This window comes from Alexandromys fortis, unplaced genomic scaffold (assembly GCF_014885135.2).
Source record: "Alexandromys fortis isolate MF-2015 unplaced genomic scaffold, M_Fortis_MF-2015_v1.1 scaffold_138, whole genome shotgun sequence".
Lineage (NCBI taxonomy): Eukaryota > Metazoa > Chordata > Mammalia > Rodentia > Cricetidae > Alexandromys > Alexandromys fortis.
Window position 1 is genome coordinate 336253 of NW_026068034.1, and position 26430 is coordinate 362682.

Genomic DNA, 26430 nt, shown 5'->3' on the forward strand with positions numbered 1-26430 from the left:
GGAGGGGGAGGGAAATGGGAGGCTGGGAGGAGGTGGAAACTTTTTTTTCCTATTCTCAATAAAAAAAAAATTAAAAAAAAGAAGCCAGCTGTGCTAGAGCTGGCCTGTTTCTAAAGAGACAAGGAAAAAAGAAGAGAGAGAAGAAAGGAGTAAGGAATGGGGGGTATTTCCCACTTTGGATTGCTCTTATGGAGCTGGCACTGTCCAGAATACATAATTTCTTCCTAGTAAAAACTCATGCTTTTGACTCCTACCTAAGTATCTCTATCTCAAAAGTCTTTTTTGTCTCTTACTCCTTCTTCTTAAGGCTGTTAATACCTCAATCCTCATTAATACTGCCCTGACAGGGTCCAAAATGATAGTGAGAAAATGACCAAACCATGACAGACCTAAAAATACAAAAATTCCTAAGCTCATGCATGTTACCAATACCACATATGATCTTCATAAATAAACAAACTAAATTAAATCATGGGGCTAGAATGATAAAAGAGGTATGGAATAAAGATTTAATTTCAAGCTTCTAGAGAATGAAGCAATCTACAGGTACCAATTCTTAAGTCTTGGTAACATGCTCAGAGCACTAAAAACCAATATTTCCAAAAGACACAACCAGGAAATGACTAAAATGTTTTCAAACCTGTTCTCCTCTGAGTAGAATACATTGCAGGTTTCACCAATGAAAAGGAGCCTTTGCAAATGAGGACCAAAAAATACACAGCATCACTAGAACACCTGCCAACCACAAGTGACTAAATGCTCAAGATGAGGTCTTCTTTCCTATTTCTGAATTACTGTATCATGCAAGGAGCACAACATCTTCCGTCTGTAATCATAAAAATTAACTAGAAATGATTCCTTACGAAGAACTTACCTCAAGTATCAATAACATACATGAAAATCCTAGCAGAACTTATAGAAGTAAAGCCATAATACCAACTCCAGCTTGCTGTTAATTAACCTAGTTATCCAGAGATATTCATGAAGGTTCTAAATCATCCAGAACTGATATAATAAAATGACAAGAACTAATAGCAATTTTATGTACTCACTATCATCAATTTAAAAAAAATGGAAACGCACTATGGGCACAGTTAATACTCTTTTATGGAAATGACCAACATTTTAATACCAGAAATAATCAGGAAATTACTTAGGTACTAATTTGTATCTGCTAAGTAGCAATATTCTGCACATATGCCTACAAGTTACAAAGCAGAGTCCATCACCAGTGCAGTTTAAAGTTTTCAAGGAATCACAGCCAAAGAAGAAAAGAATTGCAAATGAGTGGCACTAAAATTAACATTTTATTTACCTGCTTTTATTTATTACTATCATTTATTAAGTACTTTATATAAAAATAATGCATGAAATAAATACTTCACAGACCTTTGGGGATACAGTGTTGGCATCTGGTGTGCCTCCTATAGTATATGTCAAGTCATACCACTTTTGTTTCAAATGACCCAAGTCACATGCGGCTAGTGGCTATAAAATAGACAGCAAAAGGCTAAACTACCCAGAAAAGAAATTACAGCCACAGGCACCAGTATAGACCAGACAACCTGTAAACTTTAAACACACAACAAATATTTAACAGTCAGATAAACAAAGTGACGAGTAACACAGATTCAGCAAAAACAACAAAAACAGCACAACACAAGCGAATACAAGAAAAGCTTTAGCCTTACACCAACCAGGCTGAATCAATGTGATTGATCTGCATCAAGTACCTCTAGCCTCCTACTCTATGACTGTGGTTTCTAAGGTTTATAACAGAAATCTAGGCATGAGCCTTTTATGGTAGGAACTGAAAAGGCAGAGCTAAAAGCATGACTCAGACCACAACTAGAGGAGCCAGTTAAAACAACAGTGCCTTGCTGATCCTAAGTGCCATTTTCCTACTGATGGATAAACTCAAAGTATCTAATTCATAAGAACATATCACTATCCACTCACAAAACTAGGACTTAGGAGTTGTCCCCAGAGCCAGGGTAGTGCAGGACCTCCAGCTGACTAAACAGCCTGCCCAGAATGTGACTGCCAGAAGAGCAAAAGAAAGGGAACCAAAAGGAAGGGGAGTAGAGCATCTAACACACTTCTCTGCCTTGTTATTTCTATTCCCCACGATGACAAGACCTTGTGAGCAGGCAAAAGAGTTAAGGAGAGAGCTAAATCTAGGCAGAGTGGGCTGGTTCACATTTTTTAGAAATTACTGCATGTTCAAACAATGGGATATTTGTCAAAGTACAACTTGATCACAAGAATTCATCTGTTTTTCATAACCACGTTTGACCTAAACTGTGCTGACTAAACAAGGTACCCTGTGTTTCACAGACTGGAAAATGTGGCTCCCAACCTCATTTCCAGACCGCACTGGAACTTCCAGCTCCTAGACTAGAGCTTCTTGTTAGCTAAGTGAGTCAGATTAGGCCAAGGATGATGTCTGCAGGCATCCTTTATTACATAGATCAATTTTTCATCTTTAACTCAAATGGTTAATTTTTCTTTTTATCTTTGTAGGTACCTATCAAAAAGAGTCTAAGAGAACAACAAATTCTTAAATATTTTCCAACCAAACTGTTATTAATATACATAAAAATTTACATTTTTAAATCAACACTTTAATTTTTACTTGGATATAATTTCAACTTATAGAAACTTATGGGACAAAAACAAGAATGATATAAACCCTCCATGTACCATTTATCCAGATTAGCTTGCTATTATGTATTCCTACATAGTCATTGTCCAGTATGATAGACAATTTATTCTAGGACCTTCATGGAGATCAAAACCCACAGCTCTTCCAGTTTTTTATACACACTAAAGCAGTATGTATACAGAACCTGTGAATATTCTCTTATATACTGTAAATCATCACTTCACTGCTCGTAAAACATAATGCATTGTTAACCACTGTTATACAGACTTGTTTATGGAATAAGGAATCTCAAGGAGTCTGGACACATTCAAAACAGACATAACTTTTAATTTCTATTCTAGATATGTAGCTGGCTGCATCCACAGATGTAGGATCCACAGACTTCAAGAGTCAACTGCACACAGACTAGGATTGTTTTAAATAATATACCAGAGCTTTTTGTACCTCTAGTATTTCATTGCTCACTTTCTGTGAATAAGGATGTCTTCTATCATGACAAAATAATACCAAAGTTAGAAAATATGACATCTTCCTGAGTAGTGCTCACATTCCAATTCTGTCAGTGTCTTTTATAGCAAATTTCCCCTCAAATAGGGGATTCAGTCTAGAACAAGAGTCAGCCCTTTCCCACTGTCTGCTGTGTACTTTATTTATACATTTACCTATTGGGCTGTGTGCTCCTAAAGTAGAGCAGTGAAGGAGGGTGGATGTCACAAAAACTGATGGCCATGAAAAGCCTAACACAGTTCCTAACCAGTCTTCACATTGAAGTGCTAATTATGGGTCTAAGTAATGGCTTAGCTCAGCTGCCATGTCTCTTTAGCTTCTTTTCATCTAAAAAATAACTTCCTCAGCTCCTCTTTACCTTTTATAAAGATGCACTTTTCTCAACTAATGCAATGTCCCCTTTTGGGGTTTGTTTTAGAGATTCTATTGCTATGAGAAATCACTATGGTCACAAACAACTTGGGATGTAAAGCTTATAACTGTCAGGTTACACTCCATCACTGAGATGAGTCAGAGCAAGAACAAGGAGGCAGGAATTGAAGCAGAGAGCATAGAGGAACACTGCTTACTGGCTTGCTCGGCCAGCTTTCTTATACAATCCAGGAACACAAGCCCAGGGATGGTAGCATCCATGGTGAATTGAGCCTGCCCACATCATTCATTAATCAAGACAACCCACAGACTTGCCTACAGGCCAAGTTTATTAAGGTATTTTCTCAGCTAAGATTACCCCATCCCAGACATGTCTAGGTTGTGCCAAGTTGATAACAAGCAACCAGCAAATTATTTGTGATAGTTATCTCATCACAATTAAACTGAAGTGAAACGACACGTTATAGATGTGATAATACAAAAGCAATGCTTGCTCCCTTTCAAAACATCTCATTCTAAATGAGTTACATTTTTTTGTCAACTTGATACAAACTAGAGTCACCTAGGAAGAAGGAACCTAAACTGAGGAACCATCTCCAACAAACTAGCCTGTGGGAATGTCTGTAGGCATTTTCTTTGTTCTTTTCTTTATATGAATTTGTAATTCATTTATTTTTATTTCATGCAAATTTGGGTTGCATGAAGGTGTCAAATTCCCTGGTAATGGAGTTATAGGCAGTTATGAGCTGTCATGTGGGTGCTGGGAATTGAACCCAGGACCTCTGGAAGAGTAGCCAGTAGTCTTAACCACTGATCCATCTCTCCAGCCCCTTTTTAAATTTTTAATTAAAATACAATTACATTATTTCCCCTACCCTTTTTCCCTCTAGTCCTTCCCATTTTTTCTCAAATTCATGGCATCTTTTAAATTATTGATACACACACACACACACACACACACACACACACACACACACACACACTGATACACACACATAATATATTTCAAATATCTCATTAATGATCAGTGAGGGTGGGTCCATCCCACTGTGGGCAAATGCTGCCCCTGGACAGGTGGGCTAGGTAGTATAAGAAAATAAGCTGACTGAGTCAGTAAGCAGTTTTCCTCCATGGCTTCTCCTTCGGTTCCTGCCTTTAAGATTCTGCTCTGGTTTCCCTCAATGATAGACTGTCACTTGTAAGATGAAATAACAACCCCTCTTCAAGTTGGCTTTGTTCATAGTATTTATCTCAGAAACAGAGAAGCGAACTAGGACACAATAGCATATGATGCACGCATTAGCTTCAACCGTGATATGAATTTTGAGATCTGGTGAAATTGCTGTGCAATTACCTTAAGACTATTTATTTATTCATTTATCTGTTATTTATTATTAGGTAAAAGTCTTGCTCCGTTATCCAGGATAGCCTAAAACTCACAATTTTCCTATCTTATCCTGAGCAGTTGGGATTACAGGTATATGCCAACATGTCCAATTTAAGATTTTCTTTTACCTTTTTAAAATTAATTTATTTTTAATTTCATTTTACATTTCAACCACAGTTCTCCCTCCCACCCTTCCTCCTACCGCCCCTGGCCTCCACCACCAGCCCACCCCTCATTCACTCCTGCCAACAGGTAAGGGCTCTCATGGGAAGTCAACAAAATCTGGCACATTAAGTTGAGGCAGGACCAAGCTCCTCCCCCTGCATTAAGGCTGAGCATGTCATCCCACCATAGGGAATGAGGTCCAACATGCTAGCTCATGCACCAGGGATAGATCCTGGTCTTACTGCCAGGTGCCCCTCAGATGGTCCAAGCTTCACCACTGTCTCCCACATGTGGAGGCCTAGTTCAGTCCCATGGAGGCTCCACAGCTGTCAGTCTAGAGTTCATGAGTTTCCACGAGCTTGGTTCAACTATCTCTGTAGGTTTTTCCATCATGATCTTGACCTCCCTTGCTCATATAATCCTTCCTCCCCCTCTCCAATTGGATTTTCCAAAGCTTGGCCTGGTACTTGATTGTGGATCTCTGCATCTGGTTCCATCAGTTACTGGAAGGCTCTAGCTTCTCTGGAGCTGTGGACTGTAGTCTGTTTATCCTTTGTTTTATATCTAATATCCATTGATGAGTGAGTAAATACCATATTTGTCTTTCTGAGTCTGGGTTACCTCACTCAGGATGGCTTTTTCTAATTTCATCCATTTGCCTGCAAATTTTATGATGCCACTGTTTTTTACAGCTGAGTTGTACTCCATTGTGAAAATGTACCATATTTTCTTTTTCCATTCTTCAGTTGAGGGGCATCTAGGGTTCTTTTTTTTTTTCCTAGGTTCTGGATATTACAATGAACACTATAATTTCACAGCACATTTGAGAGAAAAATAAAAGCCTTCCCCTATTCCTCTTGTACTCATATACCTTCCTGCCCCCACCCTCCAGCATCCACAAAACTGACTGCAAACTTCCTGACCTGAACACTATCCTGCCCACACAAGCAGAGCATCTTATATCATGAACATGTTCCACCAAGTACCATATATCTTTTTTGAGTAATAAACAATCTTTGGGAAATATTTCAAGACAATTATCCCCTTCTTTCTTAATGCTCCTACCTAAATAAACCTCCATTGTAATTACTGAAATATAAAAAATCATGAAGAGTCTAAGGATTTTCCCACCTATAAGTTAATAAAGTCCAGTTTCATGAAACCTAACACATCTAAAACAAACGACTTTATTAGTCTTATTATTAGCAGAAATCAGAATATCAGCCTTTACTTGCCCTCATTCCCAGAGCCCTGAGCCCCATAGGACAGTGTAAAACAGTCTAGGTCACATTTGTATGCAAAGCCAGGTGTACTAAAAATAAGGATCCCTGAATACAGGAGACCCAAAACCCCTTCCTTGTTCCACAGAAAACATCATGTTCCCAGACTAGTAGCACAAACTGCTGTTTTTCTCACAGGAGATATTATTTCCACATAAAAACTGTTGGTTATACAAACATTCATGCAAAAAAGTATCTAGATTGACTCAGTGCCTCCATTTACAGAAATGTACACCAGTTCAAGCAGCCCATGGTGAACTCTCTCAACATTTAACAGTCCAGGATATGGAAAATCCTATTCTCCATCCCAGTTTGTGGATACCTATATGCACACGAACAAAGATTCACCACTCCATTCATAGGCCTGCTTATTAGTAATACACTTAAGATTTCATATTCTTTTTATAGAAAGATTTATTTATATTTTATGTATATGAATGTTTTGCCTGCATGAATGTCTGCACAATGTGTATGCTTGGTACCTGCAAAGGTCAGAAGAGGAAGTCAGATCTTCTGGAACCAAAGTACAGATAGTCGTGAGCTACATGTGCTGAGAATTTAACCTGGGTCCTCTTGAAGAGCAGTAAGTGCTTGATGTGGGAGGGCTTCTGTTTGTGTTGATTTCATTGGTTAATAAAGAAACTGCCTTGGCCCATTTGATAGGCCAGCCCTTAGGTGGGTGGAGTAGACAGAACAGAATGCTGGGAAGAAGGGAAGTGAGGCCAGACGCAATGGAGCCAGCCGCCAGGTCAGACATGCTGAATCTTTCCCGGTAAGACACCACCTCGTGGTGCTAAACAGATTATTAGAAATGGGTTAATCAAAATATGAGAGTTAGCCAAGAAGAAACTAGATATAATGGGACAGGCAGTGTTTATATGAATACAGTTTGTGTGTTGTTATTTCGGGTGTAAAGCTAACCATGCGGGAGCCGGGAAGGACGGAAAGCAGGCCCGCTCCCCTTACTACAAATGGCACCCAACGTGGGGCTCAAACCCACAACCCTGGGATTAAGAGTCTCATGCTCTACCGACTAAGCTAGCTGGGCGGGCAGGAGCCATGCAGGATGAAAAGCAGGCCTGCCCACAGCTCCTTCTACAAGTGCTCTTTAACCACTAAGCTATCTCACCAACCTCACATTTCATATTCTTTTCCAATAAAGCTAACCATATTTATGAACTCTCTTTTATATACATTCTATTACAATCCATAAAGCCAGGCTCATTAAGCAATGGAAAGAGGAGATAATACTGAAGTTCTGAACAAGGAAGAAACTACAAGAGAGTGTACTCAAGGCCCTCCTAAAGATACAACAGCTAATGAAAAACAATCACTATCAGATTTGTAGATCACTGAAGTAAGCAATCAGATACAACCCTGTGGGGTATGGATGTTGTGGGACCTATGAGTGGTGGACAACGGTGGTTTCAATGGCATAATTCTATGCCAATGAATTTTAAGAAAAAAAAAAAAAAGAACCAGTGAGAGAGACCAATGGTGTAGGAGGGCCTTCTGTCTATGTGCTACTTTCATTGGTTAATGAATAAAGAAACTGCCCTGGCCTGTCAACAGGGCAGAATTTAGGTAGGCGGGGAATACAGAACTGAATTCTGGAAGGAAGAAAGCAGAGGGTGACGCCATGGATCTGCCGAAAATTAACTGGTAAGCCACAGCCACATGTCGATATACAGATAAATAGAAATGGGTTAAAGTAAGATGTAAGAGTTAACCAATAAGACGTTAGAGCTAATGGGCCAAGCAGTGATTTAATTAATACAGTTTCTGTGTGGTTATTTCAGGGCTCAGCTAGCTGAGCAACTACGAAAAACAAGCAGCCAGCTCCCTCCAACAGACCAAAATAAACTGATCTTTCATTTGCCTTCCACAGACTGTAGATAAGAGAGTTAAAGTCTACACCAAAGGCAATTTTTCTAAAATGGAGTATTTTACAAGGGTGGCCTAAAATATAAGAAGTATTCCCATTCACTCCCATTCCTAGTCACATTTCACAAGAAGCTAGGCCCTGTGCCCAGATGGGGCAAAAACAGTAAGGAGGTTTTTCCAGCAATCTAACTACTGGATGCATAACCAAAGGAAATTAAGCCAGAATGTTGACAAGTTGTTTGTTCTCCAACATACTCTGTAGCAATATTCATAATAGCCAAGAAACTAACACAATCTAATTGCCCATCAATTAATAAAGAAATATTCTTTTCAAATATAAACAATGAAATAAATAATAGATAAACAATAGAAAACTATTCCTCAATAAAAATAAAGAAATTCTATTACTTTTTGACCTGGGTGGACCTTAACATCATTACATTAAATGAGGAAAAGCCAGGAAGAAAGCATCAATAATTCTTGCTTTCACCTCAATGTAGAGTATAAAAAGCTGATCCATGGAGCTTGAGAGAAGAATAGTGGTTACCAGAGGCCAAGGAGACAGTATGGCTGACCAAAGGGGACTAAAGCTACAGTCAGTAAAAGTAGGAAGATCTGGGGTGCTAATGTACAGTAATGAATGAAATACTATTAAGAATCACACATTTCAAAAGGATACAAACCTGGGCATGGCAATTTACACCTGTAATTCTAGCACTTAACAGAGGGAGGCAAGGTGATGGTGAGTTTGAGGCCAGTGAGGGATATAGAGTGAGTTAAGTCTATCTGAGCTACAAAGCAAGATCATGTCTGAGCAAAACAAACCACTAGAAGAAAGGATTCTGAATGCTTCCATCAAAAAAAAAAAGATAAGTTTGAGAAGATAATGTTCAACCAGATTAGACATTAGACAAATATAAATAAAGAAAACTCAACTCTTCCTCCATTACTAGTCACCCATTCCACTATGCTCTGTTTTCTCACATCATCCAAAAGTGTCTTATTTTCCACCTAACATCCATGCTGGATCTCTAGCACCTTCACACTCAATAAATGTAAAAAGAACAAAAAAGTACACAAACAACAAAATAATTAAACTGGGTTTTTTTTTTTTGGTACATGTGCTTAAGTAGAATCTGAACAGCTAGGAATTTCATAAACAACCTCACTTTTAAATTTTTGAGACAGTTTTGTTATGTAGCTAATACTGCCTTTAGACTCTGGTTCCTTCTGACTTCTTCACCAGTACCAATATCACAAGTGTGTGGCATCATGCCTAGCCTATAACTTTTTTTCCCTATCTCAAAAACAAACAAATTAAGAAAAAAAAAAGTACTTTAAAAATAAAATAAAGTACTTTTTATACTTTGAGTTAGCAAGAAACCCTAACTTTAATTAATCTCTCCATATAACAGATCAAAAAACTATATAAACCTGAAACAAAAAACAAATCAGTTTCTTAGCTTATAATTTACCTCAAGCCCTTGTGTGGTCTGTAAGGCTTTTTCCAACAGTGTCTTCTTGGGGTATCTTCCACATTGCTCACTCCTTTCATTCATAGCTGTTTATTAGCTTATGCTACAATACGGGAAACATAAGACTCTAAGAAGTCCAGAAGCTCTAAATAAGAAGTTGAGGTATGATAAGATGGACTATGCATATTTTTTCTGGAGAAGTCTGGGTTCAGCAGTCTGCTCTAGTTTTAAAAGTCCTACATGACAACCTCTACACCAGTGGCCATGAACCCTTTGCAGAGTCAAGCGACCCTTTCACAGGGGTTGCCTAAGACCATCAGAGAATACAGATATTCACATTACAATTCATAACAGTAGTAAAATTACAGTTATGTCACCACAACATGAGAAACTGCATTAAAGGGTCACAGCATTAGGATGGTTGAGACACACTGTACTAGACTGTGGTTTCTTTGAGTTATGTAATTCTAAGGAAGTACAAAATCCACTAAGTCTGAAACATAGACTTTTCACACTCCCAAAATTAAAATAAATCCATTCTACCTGTAAGTTAAAAAACAATATCCATGACACCTGCTATTATGAACCATAAATAAGCATGAATTTTAGCTATGGAATTTGCTTCTGGTAAGAAGATCCATTGTGATGTATGTCACTTACATAACTCTTTTAATAAACTAACTCCCATAGGACAAAAGGATGCTCCTTTTGTCTCCTATGTGCTTTTGTGGGTTACATTATAAGCTTTGGCTACAGCAATTAATGCCCCTCACCCATGATATTAAAACTACCACAGCAATATAAAAACCACTGTCCAGGAAGAAAACATCTTAGTTATGGTAAACATAAGAAAAAATTTTTTAATTTAAAAATTTCAAAGAAATCTGACAGAACCTAAATAGATCATAGTAAGAAAAAATTGAATATGAAAAAGAAGAAAAAATGTCAGATTTCTCACTGACTATCTGAGATGGGGATAAATATCAAATTTGAGTGATGGTATAAAGGCAGTATAATTTCAAAGAGTTGTCAAAAGATAAAAGGTGGGCCTGGGATGACAACTCAGTCTGTGAAGTACCTATTTCATAAGCATGAGGATCTGAGTTTGAGCCCAGCATTCACACATACACACAGTCTGGCATAGTGGCATGTGACTGTTCCAGCACAAGGGAAGCAGGGACAGGTAGATCCTTGGAGACCTGGCCTGCCAGCGCAGTCCACCCAGTGAGCTTCAGATTCGGTGACAGAGTCTGTCTCAAAAAGTAAATGACAACAGAGGAACACAACAAACTTCAGCCTCTGACCTCCACATACATGAACTTATGCACGAACCCAAACCAATGACACATAGACAGACACCCACACACTGATGGTGATGACGATGACGATTACGATTATGATGAAAACACAAAGGAAGAGAGATAGTTCCGACTGCATGCAGGAGAAAAAAGCCACAACACCATGTGGAGCATGGCATGGGAGAACATACAGGCTAGGGGAGCACATAACAAGAGTAGCCAGGAGGAAAAGTGAAGGGAGAGATAAAGCAAGGATCCAAAACAGACTACTCAGACTAGGTAAGAAAGTTGCTTTATTCTGCAAAAAATGAGAAACTACAATTTAAATTTACATTAAGCCTAAGATTAAACTGTATTTAGCATTATTAGGTGTCGTATATAAAATGAATTACTACTTGTGTGCCTTGTCCAAGTCTGAAAAGTTATCATAATGCTCTGTCTAAAGCTGATCATTGTTTAACATACATAAAAACACACAAGTGAGCACCCTTGAGATGTTTAGTTATCTCCGAATAAGCTTTTTTGATTTAACTCATTTTTCTTTTTTTCTTTTTCTTTGTCTGTTATTTTATTCAAAGCCAAGTGATAGATATGCCCATGGGTAATAAGGTCACTGGGTTAAAAGAGCATTATGACAATTATAACAAACTAGATTCCAGCTACTACATACCAGAGCCCATTAGTCTACACTGCAGGAAAGTTATCACTAGAAATGCTCTTCCTGTGTCCTTATCAATGCAGCGCACAAAGTATTGTGCCCTCAGCTCTTTCTCTATGATCTATGCAGTGTTTACTCCTATCTAACCCCACCAGGCACTGGTGGGTCAGTGGCTCTCTGAGGTCCTGAGATATAGTTAGGAGAGTGACAGGAACCTGGAAGATGTCAGAAATAAACCCTAAGCTGCTAAATTTTCAGGGAAATTTTTCACAGGAAAAAATACATAAAATGTGTTCTTACTACTCAGATGTACTCAAGCTCACAAATGGAAAGAAAGCAGAATGCATCTGTCTCTTTCTTGTCTAAGTTGGTTCCTTAAACTTGCAACTCCTGTGTGTTTTAAATACTATAGAAATGCAGAAGAATGTTTTGAGAGTGAAAAATAAAGTCTATTAAAGTCAAAATGAAAGAATTATAAAGTGAACAGAGTGGAATAGGGTCTAAAGCTTCTAAAGCCAGCCAGAGTTCTTAAAAATAAAGTTCAGTAGATGAACAGATGAAAGCAAAGCTGCTCTGAAAGACCGGGAAATGGCACTTAACTTCCCTTCTGCTCATGCTCCAGGAAAGCTTGTAGGAGTGCAATGCCCATTTCCTGCTTCCCAAAGGAAAGATACGTATTTCAAATAAACATGATAGATTTTTTTTTTAAGAAACAACTCTCCAGGTCTCTTACAAAGTAGCCTTTCTCTAGACCAACTACATTATAAGCTTTATGTAAAGTTGTTCCAATCATTATTTATATCTTTCAGCATTATCAGTCACATATGCTAGCTTTAGGAAAACATAGCTTTGAAGAGTAGATAATTTTAGCAACTAAATTTCTTTGCTAACTTCATACATGTATATTCCACATTCTGACTGCTCTCATCCCAGCCCCAGGCCCCTACTCTCCTATCATCTAGCCTACTAATCTCTTTCCCGCATTTAGATCTTTGTGTTTGTATTCCTCTCATCTTAACTAGGGCCTTCTGTGTGGCCTTGAGGTTGGAAGAATCCATGAAAAGCTGGTGGGTATGACAAAGAATACAACACTAAAGACAACAGTTCTCCCTTTCCCAGAGTCCATCAGTAGCTTACAGTTCAGCAGCAGAGGTACGGCTCCATGAGCCTCTCCCCTATTCACAACTGGCTCTTCAGGGGTCTTGTCTTGTATAGGACCAGAACAACTAATAGCAGCTGCTTTGAGTCAGTGGCTACACTGTGTAGTAACTAGAGGATGGGATTTCACTGCCCTTCTTCCAGCTCTTACATGCTTTGCAGCCACAATGTTCCCTAAGTTTAGAAGTGGTATTATAAATGACTTGTTGGGAGCTGAGCCAGCCTCATCTGTCACTTATTGATGTCTTGGGGTTTTTACAGAATCAAGAGTTTAAGAACACGTGATACTGCTAAACTAATCATTTCATTCATTAAAACTTCAATAGTGCCATGAACTCTTCCATAGTTTATTTTTCAAAGCATTTTAGCATGACAATAAACTTGTATCAAAGTTCATTAACAAATTTTCTTAAGAAATTTAACACTTACGATGTGTCACTTGGAACTGCTCACACTGATATCTATTTCTAATCTCCCAATTCTTTCCTTGCTGTTACCAGTTGGTACATGCCCATGGTTTTGTCAGTTCCCCAGCTACCAATGTAGGCCACATGAAATCTGCAGATTAAGACTGGGAGGTCACAAAACATCCTGAACCAAGTGAGGAAGAAGCATGGGACAGTGGTAGAAGCATGTTCCCAGAAAGTTCCTCCCCATCCCACGCTGTCTTATTCTCAGCTGCAAAGGGGGTAAAAATGGGATAAACTGTAACCCTAAAGCTGATTCACTTCTAATTACAGCAGGGTCCCTGGAAAAAATATGCTGAAAACTTAACACATTTACTTACTAACAGTCCTCATCATTATTTATAAACCTCTGTTCTAAATCTTTCTAATACAAGCGATAAGAAAGCAACTATTAGCTAGGTTACAGAGGCGATCATATTCTTGGGACAAACAGGTCATCAGCTTGTCACACATAAAGGCTGCCTGGGGAAAAGAGATTTATGATACAATAACAATGACACTTTGAAATTATTTTTTTACAGTTAGACTGGACAAGGAATCTGAATCTAAAGAAAAACCAAGCTGTCTGGGAGCTTAACACAGAGGGTACTCAAGAAGACCTGGCACTTGCTATTCTAGGGCACAGGTTCATACTCAGCAGACAGCTGCAACCTGACTCAACCACTGATGGGTTCTTCTGAGGTCTGTGGGTAAGACTCAAGAAGATGAAGAAGTCTGACAGTTTAATCAAAATGTTATATGTACAGTTCGGCATCCTGATATATGCCTATAATCTAGCACAGAGCCCAAGGTAGAGGATTTCAAGATGAAGGCTCCTTGACTACATAAACTCTATTTAAAAAAAAAATAAATGTACTTATGAGCATTTCACTTGGGTTAAAGACATCACAACTTCATTCAATTTTCAGATTCACCTTAGCTAGGAAAACTGCACTTGCTAGAGCTCATTAGTAATGTTACTTTACAGAGCAATACTCTCTCCTATATTCCACTACAGTCTCCTATTGCTCTTGAAGGACAGAACTACATGTCTTAAGATTCATGTAATACTAAAGGGTTGCTGTGTGCATTAACATCTGGATTGCTGCTATAATTGTTAACCCAAGATGTCAGAAATCCAGAAAGTAAACTTTTTATTATAGGATAACACACAGGTGAAAAGTACATAAATCAAAGTTGCACATTTTATCAACATTTTTAATATGGGAATTTAAATTGTTAATGAACATATAATAACAGTTCATTGGAGACTACAATGCCACTAGGAGGGAAGATCGTAAATGAAACCCAGGAACTATGAGTCTGACTATATTCACACTTCTCTGCACCCTTAATGACACCCAAGCATCTTCTTACATGCTGTTCATAGGATAGGTTAGCATAGCTAACCTCAAGATGACCAAGAAAGATGCTTCAGTATATAAAGGAGCTTAGTATATGCAAACTGTCTGTACTGAAGTTAATTTAAAAGTTGGAACTCATAAACATGGCAGATAACCTTGGGTCAATAAAGGTTTCCACAAAATATGCAAGGCAAACTCATTATTCACTAGACAGACAGTCCATCCATCTTTACAGGAACAATGCACAATGTACAACAACCCCAGTTATTATTATCCATCGCTTCCTTAACAGGAGGACTTTGAATTTGTTTTTTCCTTTTTAATTTTTTTCTCTAATGACTGTGACGTTTTATTTCCTCACCTGTCGATCTCTAAACTGTATGTTTGTAAGTCGTAATTGAAGATTTAAACCGTATCAATTGTTTAAAACAATTCCACACAATGCATCTACCTTTGCTCCCACACTCTTCCATTGTATGATTACATCAAGACCTACGTCTCCGCCACTATCTGACCCTTGTTCACTTTCTTCCCTCCCCTCCACCCACCAAACTTTGCCCTTCCTGCCAAAGTTCAGCACTTCCTAGAAAAGTCTCAATGCCTGTTTGATATTGTACTTCACTTTAGTCACCAAAGGAAGAATTTACAGGTGCTTGGCCCCATCTATAAGACCATGACCGAAATCTGACCTCCTGTTACAATACATGAACTTCTGCCCTACTGATAAGGCTGGCAGATATAAGTAGGATTTTTCAAATAATCCTTTGGGAATTTATAAGCAGCACAGCCATAAAGGGGGGTGAATGGAAGGTCGGTTTCACTAAAAATAATAAATATTGCCATGTTTATTCAAAGTGTGCCTTGTTATGTTCCAGGCCAAAAGTTCAGATAAACACTATTGTAAATGACAAAATATTAGAACTTTTTGTTACTTGTGTTATGATTCTTCCGTTGAACACCAATAGAACTGTTTCCTCCTGTATAAAGCCCTGATATTGAATAGCATGTCCTGAGATGAGAATATTGGATTTTCTTGAGGGTTAAAAGAAGGGTGGCTATCTTTTACAATAAAAAGGCAAGCACTAACTATTATATCGTGCTAATACTAAGTGGTGAAGCAAAAGAAGGAGGAAGAAGAAGAGGAAGAAGAGGAAGAAGAAGAAGAAAAAGAAGAAGAAGAAGAAGAAGAAGAAGAAGAAGAAGAAGAAGAAGAAGAAGAAGAAGAAGAAGAAGAAGAAGAAGAAGAACCACCACTATACCTGTCCTAAAAGGGCTTTCCATTTACTGAGGAAGAATACAACTAAATATGATGATTAATGCAATAAACACAGAGACAGAGACACACATCAGGCCCTAGGGCCCTAGGGAATACATATCCACTGAGCTCAGTCTGCAATATTAGCAAAATAAGTAAGAATGAGAAAATTAAAATGAAACAGAATGAAAAAAGAAAAACAATGAAATGGGAGTGGTGATTGACGTAAAAGGACTAATATGCAGAAAGGATGACAACGAAAACATGCTTCAGAATTTGAAATCAAGAGGGTAAGAAGCAAGAAATGTGAAAGACCTCTAAAGAGCCATGGACTGGTTTCTCTGTTTGTTTGCTTGTTGCTGCTGTTACTAGAGGAGACTAAGCCCAGATCCTCCCACAGTATTAAACACATACTCTACCACGCAGTCCATGCTCAGTCCTGGCACATGAACTTTTAACAACAGCAAGAAACAGAACAGTGGTACAGGTAGAACCCTGGAACAGTGAAGGGTACAAAAAAGGTGAGCTGACAAACACCAAAGTAAGGCACCAATATCAGAAAGGCTGCCAGAGAGGAAGAAAACCATCATGTAAAGGAAGAAAATTACATTAAAGGATGAGAAGTAAAAACTATCAGTAAAGTCCAGGTACTGCAAGATACACTCGAAGAGTGACAAGAAAGAAGAGAGGACTTTAGATTGATCAGAATGAAGCGATGAAGACAATATGGGAATGGATGGAATCAGTACTATATAGTTTAAATTCTTATTCTCCATTTTTCAGTTCCCAAATCCTCTTTTTCACAAGGCCTAAGATTAATATTAAATATCTTAGAAAATGAGTATATTGTAATAAATATTTATGTTCAGTAACATTTTAAAATATTCTTGTTAATACTGCGAGGAGCTGTACTTTACCATGAAGTGATATGCACAGCTGACTTGAACACAGTTTTATGTAATGACAAGATTATAGCCTCAGCTCAGTGAATTCAGCCCTAGATTACACATTATCTCACCATCCTGTAGTAAAACTGGTGTTGGATTTTACTCAGAGTCCCCATAAGTCTAAAACAGGAGTGTCTAAATTAGAAAGATATATTCAAAAAAAACTATGGAGCTGAATTCCTCCTATAATCAGCTGTGAATTTCTAAACCACAGCAAGGAAACAGTGCCTTAGACATTGTTATAGAAAATTTGTGAGTATCAAATATGTCATCATTTCAAATACTAATGTGTAAAATCCTATTCCAATTAGACAATTTTCTCATTTGATCATGTCTAAACCAACAGACTCTAGTTCTCATGTAAGTTAAGCCTACATGCTCATTGGTAGCTAAGAAATACATTGTTAATTAAGAAAAACATCTTGTGATGTGGGAATGATTTCTTATTAATAAAGAAACTGCCTAGGCCCATTTGATAGGCCAACCCTTAGGTAGGAGGAGAAAACAGAACAGAATGCTGGGAGAAAGAAGCTGAATCAGGAGTAGCCATGATTCTCCCACTCCAGACAGACGCAGGTTAAGATCTTCTCTGGTAAGCCACCTTGTGGGCTACACAGATTATTAGAAATGGGTTAGATTAATATGTAAGAGCTAGCCAGTAAGAGGCTACAAATAACGGGCCAGGCAATGTTTAAAAGAATACAGTTTCCCTGTAATTATTTCGGGCATAAGCTAGCCATGCGGGCGGCCGGGTGATGGGGACATAGCCCCGCCACTCTTATCACTACAATCTTGTCAATTTGTTTGTTAATAAGAGTCTAGACCTCCTCTACACCTGTCTATACATCATAGTGTATGCTTCTGCAAACACTAGTACAGCATCTATATATCAGCATCGAAAACAACATCATCTAACCAAACAATCGCCATTTACTAAATGCCAATCATTTGCTAAGGTCTGAGGTGGCATTATTTCACTGTCAATAATAGCACTAAACAGGAAATTATTATCCTAATTCGTACATGAACTGCTAGACCACCCTAACACACACAGCTAGTAAATGTAAGCAATTTTACTACTCTGTTAGAATTCCCACTTGAGGCAGATTTGTTCCGTTTTCATAAAAACATAACAAAGCTTATAAAAGACAGCACACAGTGGTAAAACAGCACTTCCACATTACAGTCATCCCAAGAATGCACTTCCATCCTGGCACACTGCAACCATTTAAAGTACAAACCCTCATTTCCATAGACATCCAGACATTTCCCAATCCATTTCATACAGAAGAGACACTAATGAGTAATCAGCACAGTGTGAATGATAAACACTGAAGATAATGCAAGGGGAATACTGTCACTCTGAAACAGGAGGCTTTGGAGAGTGTTGGTTTGAGGTTGGCAGGATAGTTGCTTGTTTGTGTGTTAGTTTAGGTTTATTTTTGGTTGTTTTATGGGAGTTCAAACATTATGAACTATAAGTTTAAAACTGATGGTCCTGATTACCTCAAAATTAAAAATGTCCATTTCAAGGAACATAAACAGTTTGTAGTACAGAGACAAATTGGATGGATATCTACAACATCCTAAACTGTCAATATCAACTACACAGAAGGAATTTCTAAAATTTCTCTTTCCAAGAAAAAAAAAAAGAAACCCAAAATAAAATACTAACCAAGGTTTAGAAATGGGTAGGAAGTGGTTAATTCATCTACAAAGAAAGGCACAGTTTTATACCACCACTCAGAGAAATGCAAGTATACGAACACTGTACTCAGGACTCACCAGGGTCTGTCTGCCCATAACTCCGTATGCAGGCGCATGGACACAGTAGGGACACAGCCACTTCCTAGGACTCTAGTAATACCACAGAACCGCCCTTTTGAAAATTTTATTTTACCAATGTTTTATAGAAAAGAAATTTTTAAAAATGTAAATACTTTTCATAAACACTTTAATGTATAAAAAGCAAGTTATTCAAAGTTGAATATGTCAATTTAGAAACAGAGCAACTGAATACATGTATATAACCTAAAATCTATTGATAGATGTCTGAGCGTCATCAGCTATACAGCATTTTACAAGGCAAACAGAAAAAAGATTCAAGCAAGAGCAGAAGAATTAGTTAATACTCATCAAACAAAATTTGCTTAAAAACACATTAAAAATAATAATAAACCAGAATTTTGGGTTCAGTACATTTCTTTATTAGGAAGATCATATAAAGACTCACCAGGACAGAATATATGTGCAGACACCGATATACAGGAGAGAAATCCACCAAGTCTTGAGCCCCAGGTACCTAGAAGCATACAATTACAAAAATATCAAATAAAAGTATTATGAAAAAACTGTATTAACGTTATTTTTACTACTCAAACAGTGATTTGCTTTCAAAGTCAGCTCTATGTTCTAAGAGGAAAATTCAAAATAAACATAAGAATAATGTTCTCAGATTACAGAGATGGCTCAGCAATTAAGAGTGCTTGCTGCTCTTTCAGAGGACCTGAGTTCAATTCCAGCACCACAAGATATAACTCATGATCACTTGTAATCTCAGTTCCAAGAGATCCAACACCCTCTTCTAGCTTCCATGAACACCCACACACAGGTGGTATACATACACAGAGACACACATACATACATATAAATAAAAAAGAAAAACCTTAAAAAAATAAAAGTCACATTCCCAAGCAAAACACATATCTGTAATATAATTCTAAAACTTGGGAAGGGGGCAGGAACATCAAGAGTTCATGGTCATTTTTAGGTAGTCCAAAAATACCACAGAGAGAGACAGAGACAGAGAGACATATAGAGACAGAGACACAGAGACAGAGAGAGATAGACAGAGTGAGAGACAGAGACACAGAATGGGGGGGTGCTCCCAAAAGCTTAGCTTTTTTTTCTAGTCACAAGCTATATTGAGAGGGTCCAGGTGGCACAGTCCCAGAGAGATGAAAAGAGAAACTGCTTTCACTGTCTTCAGAGACACTGAGCCCTGAGCCAAGGATCAACAGAGAAAGCATGAAAATGGAGCTGTGACTTTGGTGACCTGAGTCACCTTCTAAAATGCATGGAGATTACATGAAAGTCAAGTGTGAGTGGTTAAAGGCAAATGTGCTATACAAGATGACTAATTTTAATGGCCAGTTATTAGAGGGAGTAAGTATTAAAATGCTTGTCTTTTTCATCCAAATACAGAACTGATACAAAAGGAGGGTACACTGCATTAAAAGTGGGATGACAAATGGAAAAGCCAAGCCAAGCAGTTACTCAGCAGACTGTAATGAATAGTAATAATTATTATAATAATTTAGTGAATGATAAATGATGTATTGACTAAACTTAAACATCAAAATAAAAAGTAAAACTCAGGTAAGAACTGAAATCAATTTTCAGAACTAATAAGAATTTTCTAGATGACTTGACAAGGAACAAGGTTTGATCTAAATTTCCTTAAATGAGAAAGGAAACTATCATTTGTCATACACAAATTCAACAAGAATAAAAAGGGACCTGCAAATACATGTTAAACAAAATAAAACAAAAAGAAGAAAAATACAAAAGTACAATAAAGATCTAGCTGGTTTTTTCTGTCACAATGGTAACTATGTAAAACACCAGCACAAAACCAGTAGATGAGACAGGCTGACTCATCGTTACAGTGCTGATTCCCTTTCTTTCATAAAGCAAACACTATCTCTTCTTCGGGGCACAGCTTCTCTAACCAAGACTCTTCTCATAATGAAAATGGTTTTTGTCCTACAGATTGTATTTCACTGCTCTCTGGCTGAAACCACCAGGCACTCTACCTTTTGTTTCACTTTGCCAGGCAAATTTTAGGTTTCCCTATTTAAGCTTTAAGAGTGCTGAGGCCTCTGCGGGCAAAAGAGCTGCTGTGGGAGCCAATCTGTTTCATGAGGTCTCTTATGTCAAGCGAGCAATCCCCTCCATAGGAAGGCAGCATGAAAGGTTATTTCATGAAAGGAAATTTATCTTGCCAGAAAACAAGAGTTTAAAGCTATATAAAACACAACAATAAAAGAAAAATTTTTTAAAGATTTAAAATAGTATTTAAACTACATAAAAATGTATACACATGAAAAAGACAAAGGAAATAGAGTAAAAAAGAATCTATACAGAAAATGAAATTATTTATTTAGAATAACTGTGGTTACTAATATGTATAAAAGGTATAGAGAACTTTTCCTGTCTAATTTTGACCAGCAAATTCAACCACAGCCTTGTTTCACAGGTTCCTCACATAGTTTGTTTATTTAGGTTCACTTTTGTCACAGAGCCAAAACCACAGAGTGGTTCCTCTCAAAAAGGAAACCACTGAAAGACATTTCTAAGACTGAACCTTGGCCCATTGACTTGTCAGAGCCATCCTTACAGAATAAGCATCAATAGTAAGGGGCATTTCCCTAGGGAGCTGTGACAAATACGCTTATAGCCCCTTAGCAACCAGGAAAGGCATTTTGTTGCTAATAGATTAGAATTGGTCTATCGCCACTAATGTTTTCTAAAACGTGTATCTTGAGAGGTGAAAAAGTCCTTTCCTGTCATTGGCAGCAAGACTATCATCTGACTATGTACAGTGTCCTGATGAATAAGTATTAGATCTACTATTTCTATGCCCCAAACCTAACATACAGATAAATTCTCCTGAGTACAAGCATTACTGTCTGCTTTGAAAGCACCACAAAAAGATCTAGGCAAAAACTAAAGGAACAAAAAGAGGCTCCAGCTCATCAACTCTCCCTCCCTCCACAAACAGCCCAATATTTAGAAACCCTTCTTCCTCCCTGCTCCCCTCTGAGAGCACACTAGGAGTGAGCACTGTGAGGAAGCAGAGAGTGCTGAGAGGACAGAGGCATGACAAGTATGCACTGACTCATGTTGCTTTGAGCTGGATGTGTTTTTTCTGCTTCTACTAATGAAAAAGAATCACTTACATCTACAGAAAGCAAGAGGAGAAAAGCAACAAGCACTGCGTGAAGGAATGTCACCCTTCTGCAAGATGGAATGTAGTTTCCAAAATCTTAAAACACTAGGTGGAGGGTTCTGGGACAAAAGCAGTTGCCCTGGTACACTGGCAGCAACCTGTCTGCTTTAAGGTCCACATTCTGCTCTTTATTCTGCTCTGGCAGTGCAAGCTTCATATTTTATTCCCCTCCTTTGCCTCCTCTCCCTTCAAATGGCAAAGAATGACTCAAGCCGACTTAGGTTTCATCAGGGAGGGGCCCAAGGACACATCCTAAGCTAACAATGACTGCTAATGGTTTCTGTCTCCTAACAAAGCCATGACTCTTTTATCAGCTTCATCTAATTTTTCCTTTCCAAAGTAAATAATGGAGCCCTTGCATTTTACACATGTCCAAATCTGACAAATCATTATCCACAGGACTGGAACTGATAAGAGATATGGTGGAACGCTGTCATTTCCTCTTAAGAGCGCTTGCTTTGGCTACAACAACATGATTAAAATAGTTCAACATTTCCTTTGCCTGGCAGTCAGGAACTCAAGATATTATGACCCTGGAGTCTGTATTTGTCTACAAGTTCAAATAGACCTAGGAAGAGACCAGCAGTGACCACAAACAGTACACAGTGCACATCCCTGCTTTGTGTCTAATGTTAAGAATTCATATGAAATCACTTCATCACCAAGGACAGCAACTGCCTAATTGTCTGAACAATTCCAAGAGCAAAGTGGAATGCTTCCCACCAGCCAAAAACTCAGAATTTTCTCAAGAAGCCACGGCTGGTAATATTTTAGATAGTACAGCTACAATTTGTGGCCCTAGAGAAAATCATATAAAGTAAGAAACACAAGCATTTTTTAACAAAACAAATAGTAGCTATTAAAAGGGATGTTAGTGCTGCACACTACTACCATTGCACATTCACAAAGACAATAACAGTTTCAGGCAAGCCAATGCATTCCAATCTTCATCTATAGAATATTCGTTAACAGGCATTGACATAAGATACATGCATCAGCAGTCATCACACAAGCTACTTGTAGAGGACAAAAGTGACTCGAGGACAGAAGAGAATACAGGTTAAGAAAAGTACAAGTATAAATGAGATAAATAGCACCTGAAAGTGACCTTACATCTATATAGACACTACTTCTTGAAGAAAATTTGAGGATTTAGAATAATCTTGGACTATCTCACAGTTAGGAAGAAAAGAATTCACATTTCTGATCATGAAAATTTTTGAGAAACACCAGGATCTGATTTAAATATGATCTTTCTCTTATTTGACAAACTTTGCTTCAGGAAAAAGGGGGTCTCTGAGAATGGAGAATGAGTGATGGAAGTTCATCTCCTCAGGCATAAGGAGACACTATCACACATAAAAGAAAATTTCTGATTTAAAGTAAGTGATGCCACTCCAGCTTCAACAAGCAGAAGCTAAACTTCTCTTTCCTGCAGAGTCTGACTGAGTCTACTTACTTTGTTTTAAAAGATTCACTAAGGAAAGCTAGCTAAAGTTGATGTCCTAGCATGCCCAGGAGGCTCAGGCAGAAGGACCTTAGTTTGAAATCAGCCTAGACTACATTTCAAGACTTTGTCTAATAACAAAAAAAATCTGTACACAAATTTATCTAACCTGATAAATGTTCCTTTGTTGCTATATAAGCATAGTCTTATACAAGAAAAACTGAACACAGAGAGAGTTAGTTTCTTCCCTCCACCCCAAAGCAAGATATAGACTATGATTCTCCTACATTGCTTATAAACACAGAAGAACATTACTCCACTCCAGTCTTGCTGTTCACACATTTGCCATAGAGGACAAACACATACACAAAAACTTGCTCTCACTCACCCTTGTACATATTCCTCATTTATTTTTCTCTTAAGAAGCCTTTCAAAATAGATGAACAAAATAGTTTGAACAAAAAGAATATGATAGAGGCTTGTAGGAATTTAGGTATGTTTATTACTCATTATTTGGGCCATTTTACACTTTCAAAATCCTTCTAAGTACCACTTCACACAAAGCAGTTTCTTGGTATTAGCAAATAAATGCAGAAACTGGGGTTCATTTCTAAGCATTAGATGGATCTGAAGTCATTAAAATGTACCATGCATTTTCTCCAGGGAGTGAACAATAAATGATTGGCTAGAGAGACTCAGCTTCTGTATTCAGAGATTCAATTGAAGCTGCCCATATTATGTTTGGAAGCCAAGAAATACCTGGCAGACATTTTTCACCAGGCTGCTTTCTGAATTACTTTGCCATCACAAGTTTAGAGAAAAGAAGTAAAGAATTCATTTGGAAATAAGATCTCATGAAGAGAGACTAAAAACCATAGACTGAGTAAGCAGAAGAGGAAAAAGCAGAAAGCAGGGGAGGACAGAGGATAGGGCATAACAATAAAAAGAAAGCGAGACTATACTTTCATGGGTCATCTCTGTAATCTAAAAGTCAATGTTGGCATCTATTACCATGGGAGCGTTGGCTCAGACTGACCCTGAAGAGGTGATTGTCTGGGTTCCGGGTTAGAGGGCTCTGCTCTCTAGCCCTAGACCTGGGAGGGACATCCCGTGACCCACACCCACCCACTAAATCCCAGAGACCCTGGAGCAGCCTCCCCACATGTGTAAACATTTCCCACCACATCTTTGACCACCAGAGCCTTGGCCCTGATAGCCTATGAAGAGAGCCTTGGCCCTGTCAACATGTGGGAGGAGCCCCAGAACCGTATCAGTGTCCATTAGACGCACAAACCTGCCTACACCTGGAGGAAGAACAACCAGCTAAGCCACAAGTCCCACCTTAAACAACTGTAGGGAGTCGGACCCCATAAAACACAAGTCTCTCCTGAACCCACTGGAAGAAGAGATGGGATGATGGCAGTGTAACACATCTAACACCATAAAGAGCAATATGGCACCACCAGAACCTAGTTGTTCTTCGACAGAAAGACCTGAACACCCTAACCCAGAAGAAGCAGAAGGAAATTACCTTAAATATAACATTATGAAGGTGATAGAGACCCTTAACAAGGAAATGAAAAATTCCCTTAAAGAAATGGAAGAAAAGAAACAAAAAATTGGAAGAAATTTCTTGACGAAAGCCAAGAAAATCAGGAAAAAACAAACAGGTGAAGCAAACAGTTCAAGACTTGAAAATTGAAATAGATTCAATAAAGAAAACAGAAACTGAAAGAATTCTAGAAATGGAAAATCTGAGTAAATGAACAGAAACTACAGATACAAGTATAACCAACAGACCACACAAGAGATGGAAGAAGAAAATATGATCGAAGAAATAAATCCATCGGTCAATGAAAATGTTAAATCCAACAAATCCTTAACACAAAACATCCAGGAAATCTGGGATACCACGAAAAAAAAAAACTATACCTTATAATAATAGGGATAGAAAAGGAGAAGAATTCCATCCATTTCAAAGGCACAGAAAATATATTCAACAAATCATAGAAAAAAACTTTCCCAACCTAAAGAAAGATGTCCTTATAAGATGCAAGAAGCTGACAGAACACCAAATAAACTGGACCAAAAAAAATACTCCTCACCATATAATCAAAATCCTAAACATTCAGAATAAAAAATAATAATATTAAGAGCTGCAAAGGAAAAAGGCCAAATAACATACAAAAGTAGATCCATCAGAATTACACCCGACTTCTCAAATAGAGCTCTGAAAGTCAGAAGGTCTTAGATGGATGTGCTACAGATACTAAAATACCACAGATGCAAGCCCAGACTACTATACCCAACAAAACTCTCCATCATCATAGACAGAGAAAATAAGGTATTTCACAACAAAACCAGATTTAAACAATACCTATCTACAAATTCAATCATAGAGAAAGTACTAGGAGGAAAACTTCAACCAAAGGAAGTTTGCTGCATCCATGAAAACTCAGGCAACAGAAAATCCACCATCTTACACCAGCAAACCCAAAAGAAAGGAAACACACGGACACTACCACTGAAAAATAACAGGAAAATAAACAGCCACTGGTTATTCATATATCTTAATATCAATGGGCTCAATTCACCGATAAAAAGAATACAAAAATAGAATCCACTCTTCTGCTGCATACAAGAAACACACCTCAATGTCAAAGACAGACATTATCTCAGAGTAAAGGGTTGGGAAAAGATTTTCCAATCAAATAAAACTAAGAAACAAGCAGGTATATCTATCCTAATATCTAATAAAAGAGACTTCAAAGTAAAATCAATCAAAAGGGATGAAGAATACTTCATACTAATCACAAGAAAATCCATAAAGACGAAGTTCAATTCTGAATATCTATGCCCCAAATACAAGAGCATCTGCATACATAAAAGAAACAAGGGGACACAAACGGGGAAAAAATTGCTACTTGCAGATGATATGATAGTATATATAAGTGACCCCAAAAATTCTACCAGGGATTGCTTACAGCTGATAAACACCTTCAGTAATATGGCAGGATACAAAAATCAAGTCCAAAAAATCAGGAGTTCTCCTATATACAAATGAGAAAAGGACTGAGAGAGAAATAAGGGAAACAAACCCCCTTCACAATA

The 26430-nt window shown here is 37.9% G+C and overlaps 1 protein-coding gene across 5 annotated transcripts in view; it reads right to left on the reverse strand.

Moving 5' to 3' along the window:
- Exoc6b (exocyst complex component 6B) overlaps window positions 1-26430 on the reverse strand; it is a 550902-nt gene that overhangs the window by 248861 nt on the left and 275611 nt on the right. For all 5 annotated transcript variants that reach the window (XM_050164869.1, XM_050164868.1, XM_050164867.1 and 2 more), the window contains exon 8: window positions 19095-19163. In XM_050164869.1, coding sequence (XP_050020826.1) covers window positions 19095-19163 — 69 coding nt within the window. The remainder of the gene's footprint in view (window positions 1-19094; window positions 19164-26430) is intronic.